The 11,228-nt window shown below is 27.3% G+C and overlaps 2 protein-coding genes across 2 annotated transcripts; one reads left to right on the forward strand and one right to left on the reverse strand.

The window, feature by feature from the left end:
• Positions 1-1,382: 1,382 nt before the first annotated feature.
• Positions 1,383-3,674, forward strand: LOC101500683 (pentatricopeptide repeat-containing protein At4g16390, chloroplastic). Its single transcript, XM_004507548.4, has one exon. The coding sequence runs from the start codon at positions 1,425-1,427 to the stop codon at positions 3,489-3,491; it is 2,067 nt and encodes a 688-aa protein (XP_004507605.1). The 5' UTR covers positions 1,383-1,424; the 3' UTR covers positions 3,492-3,674.
• Positions 3,675-4,291: 617 nt separating this feature from the next.
• Positions 4,292-10,560, reverse strand: LOC113787836 (glucan endo-1,3-beta-D-glucosidase-like). The gene is made up of 4 exons (XM_073370896.1): positions 10,497-10,560; positions 9,879-10,133; positions 4,446-4,697; positions 4,292-4,326 (listed from the first exon to the last, which is right to left on the reverse strand). Exons 1-4 carry the CDS (start codon positions 10,558-10,560, stop codon positions 4,292-4,294), a joined length of 606 nt encoding a protein of 201 aa, XP_073226997.1.
• Positions 10,561-11,228: the final 668 nt, after the last annotated feature.

Here is an 11,228-nt window from a genome sequence, read left to right on the forward strand (position 1 = left end):
TTCCGACCTAGAACGATCTTTAAAGTGAACTATGACTAACACGATCATATCATATATTAGGATAGGTTAGAGTTAATTTTATGAATCTTTTATTTTTGTTGTTTTTCAATTTTTATGTGGATACACATGCAAAATGGTTATGCAGACTTCCTCTGTTTGATCAAAGTGGTGTTAATTTTCATTATTTTTTTTAGTTTGTAAAGAAGAAAAAATACCTAATATTTTGGAGAGAGAAAAGGTAAAAAATACTTTTAATAATTTTATATTTAATTGTAATTTTTGTATTTTTATTTTCACAAATTTATTAAATTGATTCTTCTATGTTAAATTATCTTATTTTTTGTTCCTCTCTCGTATTTTTAGAATTCAAAAATAATAATAATGTGATATTTTATATAATGAGGTAGAATATTTTAGATGAATTGATTATTTATATTTTATTAATTAAATTACAAAAATAAGTAATTTTTTAAATTAAAAATATCATTTTTAGAGTGTTACTAGATTGTATATCGGGATATTAAAAATATGTGATATTATCATTTTGAAGTAAAAAAAATCGACGGAGTAAAAGAAAAACTAAAACTAGGAGAATCTAAAATTGACGAACTAACTTTGTAAACGAGTAAAATTAAGAACAAAACGGAAAATTAATCAAAGTTTTAAATGTGTATCTTTAAAGGTTCTGTCTGTGGAGGGTCACCATGATAGGTGGTCAACAAAATATATTTTTATTGAAAATTTCTCATATTCTTCCGATTGGTATTAATCTAACATGTAAAATCTCTTCTTCTTTATTACCAATTTTTCCATGTCAAACTCTCAAAAGTATCAAGTTCTCAAGATCGTACTCAAGTATCTTGTTTCTCTTAACGAAGAGGTAAGTGTTGACTTCGCGTCATTGTAATTATATGTTCGCGTTTTTACTAAGTTGCAGACCTATTGGAGTGACCATTCCGATAAGTCACTTAATGCCATTTTTTTGTTTAAGTTAGGATTTAGGTTTAAAAATTTGTATTAGTTTTAGTTGCCACGTAACAAATAGATTTTCTAATCTCAATAAAATAGTCATCAATGTCTTGATTTGATTTTGTGAAACCAGAGACTCATAATGGCAGGAAATTTGCGTTTGGGTTTTACTATATTGCTCAACCCGAATTGTTTGTAGATAATGATCTCAATCATTGATCCAAAATTGAACAGTTCAGATCACGTAATAATGAAATTAACGTTAAACAATCTTGACTATCCATTTCTGATCAGACGGTTGACAATAATAACTATGTTCCGAATCAAAAATTCCCTATGCTGGTCTACTATTAGTCATGCACATCAGATCGAAACCCCCGAAACAAGATATTTTGTGAATTTGCAAGATAAGGCTGAGGAATGAAACACAGAAAGAGAGCATAGAAGTTGAGAAAATGGCTTACCATCTCTGTTCTTCTTCCCCTTCCTCTCTCTTCCACGACCCACCCTCCATCTCTTCTCTCAAATTCAAAGTTCGAAACTTTTCACCTTCCTTTCAAACCCCTTCTTCCAAAACCCTTCTCCACGTCTCACTACAAGAACCCATTCCCCAACATGACATTAACTCCCAAAAAGACACAAACTTTGATAACCCTGTTGTCAAATCGAAAACCAGTTACATTTGGGTCAATCCCAAAAGTCCTAGAGCAAAACAACTTGGCAAGAAATCTTATGATGCAAGGTACAATTCTCTTGTCAAGCTTTCCAACTCTTTGGATTTATGCAATCCCAGTGAACATGATGTTTCTCACATTTTTGAGGGTTTAGGAGATAAGGTTATAGAACAAGACGCTGTAATTATCATCAATAACATGGAGAATTCTGTTGTTGTACCTTTTGTTCTTCAGTACATTCAACGGAAGATTAGACCCTCTAGGGAGGTGATTCTTTACAATGTCACACTCAAGGTGTTTAGGAAATGTAAGGATTTGGATGGGGCAGAGAAGGTGTTTGTTGAAATGCTTCAGAAAGGGGTTAAGCCTGATAATATTACTTTTTCAACTATAATTAGTTGTGCTAGGTCTTGTTATCTGCCTAATAAGGCTGTGGAGTGGTTTGAAAAGATGCCTTCCTTTGGCATTGAACCTGATGATGTTACGTATTCGGTCATGATTGATGCTTATGGACGGGCTGGTAATATTGATATGGCTTTGAATTTGTATGATCGTGCGAGAACTGAGAAATGGCGCATTGATCATGTGACCTTCTCTACATTGATAAAGATGTATGGAGTGGCGGGAAACTATGATGGATGCTTAAATGTTTATGAAGAAATGAAGGCTCTTGGTGTTAAGCCTAACTTGGTTGTTTATAACACTCTTTTGGATGCCATGGGGAGAGCGAAGAGGCCATGGCAGGCCAAGACTATATCTAAAGAGATGATGAATAATGGAATTTCGCCAAATCGAGCGACGTATGCATCTCTCTTACATGCCTATGGTAGAGCGAGGTTCTGTGAAGATGCTTTCGTTGTGTATAGGGAAATGAAGGAACAGGGAATGGATTTGAATACACATCTTTATAACACCCTTTTAGCTATGTGTGCTGATGTTGGTTACACTGAACAAGCGTTTGAAATTTTCGAAGACATGAAAAGTTCCGATACTTGCTTTCCTGACAGTTGGACATTCTCATCCTTGATTACCATATATTCGTGCAGTGGCAAAGTTTCAGAGGCCGAAAGAATGATGAATGAAATGATTGAATCTGGATTTGAGCCGACTATTTTTGTTTTGACTTCCCTAGTCCAGTGCTATGGAAAAGCCAAGCGTACTGATGATGTTGTGAAGACGTTTAATAAGCTCTTGGATATGGGCATTGGACCGGATGATCAATTCTGCGGTTGTCTTCTGAATGTTATGACCCAAACACCGAGAGAAGAACTTGGTAAGCTAACCGATTGTGTGAAGAAGGCTAATCCAAAGCTTGGGATTGTGGTAAGAAATTTGGTGGAAGGGCTGGAGGGTGATGGAGAGTTCAGAAAAGAAGCATTAGAACTCTTCAATTCAATTACTGAAGGAGTAAAGAGGGCATTTTGCAATTCTCTGATTGATCTTTGTATCAACTTGGATTTGTTGGACAAAGCATGTGTCCTTCTGGACCTTGGTTTGACACTTGAGATATATACCAATATACAATCCAGGTCTCAAACTCAGTGGTCTTTGCACTTAAAGGGTCTCTCACTCGGAGCTGCACTTACCGCATTCCATGTTTGGATAAATGATTTGTCCAAGGCTTTTGAATCAGGAGAGGACCTTCCGCCGTTGCTCGGAGTCAATACCGGTCATGGGAAACACAGGTATTCTGAGAGAGGTTTGGCAGGTGCATTTGAATCTCATTTGAAGGAATTGAATGCTCCTTTTCATGAGGCTCCCGATAAGGCTGGCTGGTTTTTGACTACACAGGTAGCAGTCAAGTCATGGATGGAGCCTAGGCGTTCATCTGAATTAGTTGCTGCGTAATTTCTTAACTACATGTTTGCTGCCTTTTTTTTTTTGTCTTTTGAGGAAATTTTTGTGTTAGCTAAATAAGTAACAATTGTTTTATTTCGGATGCCTTATAGAGTAAATGAAACAACAGGAATTTAAATAACATTGTATTGACTTCATTTACTCAGAAAATAAATTACTTGGAACTTGACTCAAGAGATATAATCAAACTTGCGAGATAACATGAAGAAAAAAAAACGAAGACAAAATAGATTTATGTTAAAATCATTTATTTAAATTATAAAAAAAATCGATGTAGAGGGGAGAATTAAAAATTAAAACTAACCCTAAATCATTTTCTTCTGCGATTGAGAAGAAGAGACACCGAAAACAATAATAAGTCCAAGTGGATAGGATTTTTCGAAAGCCCATACTTATCTATTAGTAAAACCTATAGTTATTATTCTTATTCCCATATTTTATATAAGTTACCTATTTTATTTTATTTTTGAAAAATAATTATTTTTATCCCACCAAATTCAATTGAAGTTCTGAAAAACTTTAACCGGAACATATATATATTTTTTTTAATTTTAATTTTATAATTTTAACCGGAAAAACTTTAGTAATTTTAACTTTAACTTGAAAAAAGTTTGTCGGTTGTGTAATGAAAAATTTGAAGAAAAAAAATTTAGTACACAAAAAAGTTTTAAAAACTTACATTTAATTATATTATATTTTTTGTTGGGGTCTTATATACATGGATGGACATAACATTTTATTGACTTTGATATTGTCTTCACTGTGAGAAATTAAATGACTCCAAACTTCATTCAAGGAATATACTCAAACTTGCAAGATCTATGGCCTGTTATTAAACAAAGAAAAAAAAAACGATATCAAATTGTATTGAGTCAAATGTGTTTTATAAAAAATAAAATGGAATAATTTAAAGATAAGTTAAATAATAAGAGATAATTGAATTACTTGGGTCATTGGTAGTGGTTATTCCAGCAGCACCGAAATAACAAGAAACTCCTTTGTGCTTGAACCTCTGATAGTAACTGTTGAAAACATAGGAAGCATGGTCCTTCACAGTATTTGGAAGGTAACAAGGATGATTCAATTGTATGTTTGTGCAATCTGCTGCACCCGTTTTACTACAAATCGAATCCATTGCTTTCTGCACCACATCATCTGGTGCCTGCACATCAGCTATGCACCACTGCTGTAAGTCTCCTGAAATTTTCCAATAAAACTCTCTGTTATCAAATCAAATATTGCTATAGTCTTTGCCTTCTAATTAATAAATAAATATATTATTCTAGATAATCCAAATTTTAATACCAACTGAAATAATATTTAATGAGACTTTATTTATCTCTCAACTAAACTTCAGGTTAATAAATTTTCATTCTCTTAATAATCAAATGGTTAAAATAGATAAATAAAATATACAGTTTTTACACTCAAAAGATCGTGGCTACACTATAAAGCATAATAAAACATATCCTTTTAATTTAACTCATTTTAAAACAATGCTAATTGGTAAACTATCTTGCCGAAAGTGATAAGAATAGCAGAACATGAATTTGTGTAATACTGATTTTACCATATGCCTTTAAAGATAGTGTTGCAAACACCATAAGGATCAAACTTTTGAACATTAGAGAAGTCATTGTTCTTATAAGAATTTATGAATCTTATTTGATTTTATTCATTTACAAATAACACATTTATACAACATATATAGGTACGATCATTATGACTAATATTTGACTGTCTATATTTTTAATCCATGTATTTGACTATCTATATTTACTTTCCATATATATGACTAGCTATTTAAATTATATTAAAAAAATAAAAAATAACGATTTTATGAGTTTATAGTATTTTTTTTTTTATGTATTTCAATAGCTATTTAACTAACTAATTTTCCAAATTTGCTTATGTCATATAAGTTATCTACGAGTTTTAAAGTTTTTTGATAAATTAATTTAAGTAGTTTATAATATATAATTTTTTCTTTCAATTTTACTCTTATTTATGGATGTATATAGTTTGAGTTGAATCGCTTTTGGCAAAACTTATTCATTTTATTTGAGTTGAATTGAGCTCTCAACTCCTAATTTTTCCATCAAATCCCAACTAAACCACTCTGATTAAGAGGGAGTTTGGTCGGGTTTGAATTTGCGGGTAATAAATAATTTTTTTATGTTAAAAAATGTAATTAAATTTAAATACTTGAAAATCTAAAAAAAAAAAAATAAACCTATATCACAACATATAATTCAATACTTAAATATATCTACAAATACAACAAAACACTTAAATCAATTAAATTAGCAATACATTCGCGAATATAGTTCAACAACTAAAATTTAACTATATATCAATAGTAAAATAAATATATAAATAAAAATATATTTGTCATGTCAATCAAATGGGTTCGTTAGTTCGTGGGTTCAAAATGTTAGATCTGCTACATAATCGAATATAATTGAGTTTAAATGAGTTGATTCGGATTAGACACAAACTTAAATAAGTTGAATTAAAATACGAGTTGAATTGATTTGATAATCCGATTTACGGAGTTACCTTTACCCATGAACACCCATACTCTCATCATTGTAACTCAAATTCTTTTTTACTCTTTATAATTTATTTATTATAATTTAAAATAATTTTAATAATTAATAATTTAAAATAAATTAATTATTATAATTTAAAATAATTTAATTATTATAATTAAAATAAATAAACTAAACAAATAAATAAATAAAAATATATCTGACTAATAAATAATGTATTATTATAATTTTAAACTATTTATAAATAATTTAAATTTAAAAATAATTAATATTTTAATGTGATTAATTTATTTTAATTTAAATAAAATATATAAAAATATGTTAGATTGGTAAATTTTAAAATACTACTTTTAAAATATTTTAAGCTTTAATTGAATAAATTTATTTTCATGTAACAATATTTTTTATGTCATTTTATATTTTTAAGTTAATTAAACTGTTAATTTTATCAAAAATACTCAGTTAATTTAACCACTTTCAACTAATTATATCAAATAAAGTCATATTTTATAAGAGATTAATTGTCATTTATCGTTAATATAAAAGTATTTAAAAGACAAAAAAAAGAAGAAGAAGAAGAAGACTAAAGAATAATGTTTTCTATTTTTTTTTCTCCTCTTCAAACAATAGCCCTTGTTTTGTTAAGAATTTAAAATTAAGCCCAATAGCCTTTTCCTTAAAAAAAACTTATGACTTAACACCTGAAAAAGGAAATTATAAATCAATATTGTTATTAAACGTCTATTCAAAAAGACATCTAAATCACTCCTAAACTCAATTATCAAATATCAAAATTATTAAGTTGAATATCAAATTTAAAATTTTGTGCAAATTTATTAATTATATTATTTATAGACAAAAAAAAAACATTAAAATTTATTCATATATTTAAACAATAATTTTAAATTTTATTATTTTTTTAAACAAAATAAAACAACAAAGACAATATTTTAAATTTATCAGCACGCATAATTTCATTTTAAAGTTTGATTTTTATTGACAATTGTAGGACACTTGATAAGACTTCCACATTGAATGAATAAGGTCTTATAAAATATTAATAAATGGCCAGTAGTCATTTCAAGTCGATTTTACGAGGTTGTCTAGAATTAACCCAAACTCTAAAATGGTACGATAATTTATCTAAAATTTATTGATATCAAAATTTATCCGAATTTTAAAATGATATTAACATTGCTATAAAATATCGTTCTCATTAATAATTAGAAAGGCTGACACATATTAGATAATAGTCTATTTATTAAAAGATAGTAGTCCATTTATTAATAAACCTTTCTAACTAATCGATTACAAACACATAAACCATTACATATACAATAATCGATTAACCATCGTATTACTAACTAAAAAGGCAGATCCAATTGAGTTTCTAAAAACTTGAAATTGATGCGTCTTGTCTCGACCAAGCTCTCTATGCCCTATCCTTTTTGGTTTGCAAGTTGAAATTAATGATTGAACGTGATTTAACAAAACTTGAAAACGATGATTGAAATCAAAGATTGAAAAAAAAAGCAATGATTACAAAAAAAAAAAAGAGAAACCTAAATAAGGAAGGAGGTATTAAAGATACGATTTTCAGCGGAGAGGATTTGGTGGCGGCGGTGGATCTTGGGCGGAGTAATGGTTTGAGTGGCCATGAAATGAGGGAATGAAGTGAGAGAGTTCAAACAAAATAAAGGGTCAAAGAAAGGAAATATTTTAGAAACATCATACACAAACAGTTCAAGTTCTCTTTTTATTTTTTTAAAGGTTTGTAATAGTTGCTCACACTAATTATTAAAAATTACTTTACTTTGAATAATTAGTTTGATAATATCGATACATATCAATTTACAAAAGTACCATATAATATCCATATTTATAGTACACGCAAGTGTTATTTGGAAAATGGATTATTTCAATTTTTCTTTATCTTATTTTCTAGTATTTTTAAGTCTCCGCCCTTAAATTTTATTATACATATTGTGCTGTAGATTACATTATATGACAACCTCAACGGTGAACAAATTTTATTAAAATTATTTGTATTATCATACACTTCATTTGATCTCAAATATAAAAAAAAAATGAGTGTTAACAAAAATAAACACTCATGTTAAGTATAATATTAAGAGATAGTAATAATATTAATAATGTATTGTTAAGAGAAAATATAAGAGAAAATGAGTGTTAATTCACATGAATCTTTTTGTGTTAACTATGTTTTCATGTTAAATATAATGTATTGTCAACATAATTGATGCCATCATGTTATTCATTCGGTTGGGACATGTTCAATTCGATTCTGTCTATAATTACATTAGTGTTCTAGTTCTACTTATTTGTTGTGACAATATTATAATTCAATTGATATTTAGTTGATTTATTAATTACTATAATGAAGGAAATATTAAATTTAGTTAAACTTTGAATATGACTTGTTAGATTGGTTCAAATTTAAACGAGATGTAATAAATCAATTTTGAATTTGACTTGTTAGATTGATTCAAATTTATCTGATGTAATAAATCAATTTTCAATTGACTTGTTAGATTGGTTCAAATTTAACCGATATAATAAATCAATTTTGAATTTTGACTTGTAACACATGCCGTTTTAGTCGATTTTATAATTAATCATTTACCACAACAGTTGATGTTATATAGAAATCGATATAACAAAATTTAATTGCATTAGTAACATTATCAAAATATGTTTTTTATTCATTATGAGGTGGAAAATATAAGATCTTGGATTTTTATATCTCACAAAAACAGTGTTTCGATTGCAGTTGTTTTCTTGGTCTCGATTTTTAAAACCTTGTTGGACTTTTATATATATTTATATATATATATATATATATATATATATATATATATATATATATATATATATATATATATATATATATATATATATATATATATATATATATATATATATATATATATATATATATATATATATATATATATATATATATATATATATATATATATATATATATATATATTTGTTTTATAATGTGTATATTTGTAGTGTGTTGCATATACTCATTACATACATAAAACATCACAATATTCAAATATATGAATTTTTTGTGATTTTTTTCTTGTCCTTTTTATAAGATTTTTTTCACCTTTTTAATTGTGTTAATTATTTTAGATTATTAACGTTGTTTTAAAGATTTTGATGTTATTTGCAATTTAAATAAAAAAGACATTTCTTTTTTCAATTTTTAATGGTATTTTTTTATTATAAAGACGTCTACAAAATGTTTATGACATACTTAAAAGGTAATAATATTTGTCAACCATCTAGATTGACAAATATGAAACAACATGAATTTAAGAGACGCAACATAACATTTTATTGATTTCGTTATTGTCTTTACCGTAAGAAAATAAATGACTTCAAACTCCATTCAAGGAATATAATCAAACTTGCAAGATCCATAGCCTGTCATTAAACAAAGAAAAAAAAGAAGATATCATTTGCATTGATAATGTTACCAAATCAGATAAATAGAAAATATTGATAAAATGACTAAATGTCATGTAAATAAATCCAAGGGATTTTTGTCCCATTTAATTTTCAATATCTTTTATCATAAATAAAAAAATAATAAAAATAAAAATAATAATATCTTATGTCTTTTTATAAAAGACAATTGCATCAATAAAAATTAATATATTGAATTTATATAGACTAAATATTTTAATTTATATAAATTAAATATATCAAATTTTGTTGATTGGAATATTTCTTATAAAAAAAACTAGATGGAGTAATTTAAAGAAAAGTTAAATAATGAGAATTGAATTACTTGGGTCATTAGTAACGGGTATTCCAGCACCATAGAAATAACAATTGGCTCCTTGGTGCTTGAACCTCTGATAGTAATTGTTGAAAGCATAGGAAGCATGGGCCTTCACAGTATTTGGATGGAAACAAGGTTCGTGCTTTTGTATCTTAGTGCAATCTGCTCCACCACCCTTTTTACTGCAAGCCCAATCCAATGCTATCTGCACCGCACTATCTGGTGCCTGCGAATCAGCTACGCACCACTGCGGCAAGTCTCCTGAAATTTTCCAATAAAACTCTCTTTGTTAATCACATCAAATATTATTGCAATAGTCTTTCACTTCTATTATTTTGGATAATTCAACTTTCAATATTGACTGAAATATTTTTTTCGCATATTTTATTTATTTCTCAGTCAAACTTTAAATTAATAAGTTTTTATTTTCTTAATAATTAGAAGGGTTAAAATAAATAAATAAAATATACGGTTTTTACACTCAAAAGACAGTGGCCACACAATAAAGCATAATGAAACATATCATTTTAATTTAACTCATTTTAAAACAATGTTAATTGGTAAACTATCTTGCTTAAAGTGATAAATATAGCATAACATGAATTTGTGTAATGCTGATTTTACCATATGCCTTTAAAAATAGTGTCGCAAACACAAGTATCAAACTTTTGAACATTAGAGAAGTCATTGTTCTTATAAGAATTTATGAATCTGATTTGATTTTATTCATTTACAAACAACATATTTATACAACATATATAGGTACGGTCATTATGACTAATATTTGACTATCTATATATTTTTTTCTTCATGTATTTGACTCTCTATATTTTTTTCCATGTATTTGACTATCTATATTTTTTTCCATGTATTTGATTATCTATTTAAATTATATTTTAAAAAAAAGATATAGATTATGTTTGGGGAGGTCATAAAATGAGCTTATGAGTTATAAAATTTGATTCTTAATAGCTATTTACGAGGTTATAAAGTTTTCATAATACTAGGTTATAAAGTTTTTTATAAGTTAATTGAAATAGTTTATAATCTATCATTTTTTTTCTTTCAATTTTACCTAGTGTGCATGGGTTGAGTTCGATTATTTTTTATAATTTTTTAATATTTTTAAAATTAAAATATATAAATATTTTTTAAATTTAATATTGTTTCAACAATATTAAATCAATTGAAAAATAAATATTATATGACATCAATTATATTAATTTAGTAATGTCAAATTAAAATTTAAAAAATACGTTTAAGACTAGACATGACAACGGGGCGGGCCGATGATGGATTTTTTTCCCGCACCCGACTAATTGGAAAAACTGTCATCCGCCTCTGATTTTTTGCGAG

The sequence above is a fragment of the Cicer arietinum genome, chromosome 7 (assembly GCF_000331145.2).
Source record: "Cicer arietinum cultivar CDC Frontier isolate Library 1 chromosome 7, Cicar.CDCFrontier_v2.0, whole genome shotgun sequence".
Classification (NCBI taxonomy): Eukaryota; Viridiplantae; Streptophyta; class Magnoliopsida; order Fabales; family Fabaceae; genus Cicer; species Cicer arietinum.

What these genes read in the sequence shown, in the direction of transcription:
- LOC101500683 (XM_004507548.4), top strand. Translation starts at nt 1,425, where the DNA reads ATGGCTTACCATCTCTGTTCTTCTTCCCCTTCCTCTCTCTTCCACGAC.
- LOC113787836 (XM_073370896.1), bottom strand. Translation starts at nt 10,560, where the DNA reads ATGACTTCTCTAATGTTCAAAAGTTTGATACTTGTGTTTGCGACACTA. An exon ending in ACTATTTTTAAAGGCATATG is followed by an intron (nt 10,134 to 10,496) that starts GTAAAATCAGCA and finishes GGAAAATTTCAG; the next exon opens with GAGACTTGCCGCAGTGGTGC. An exon ending in ACCCGTTACTAATGACCCAA is followed by an intron (nt 4,698 to 9,878) that starts GTAATTCAATTC and finishes GGAAAATTTCAG; the next exon opens with GAGACTTACAGCAGTGGTGC.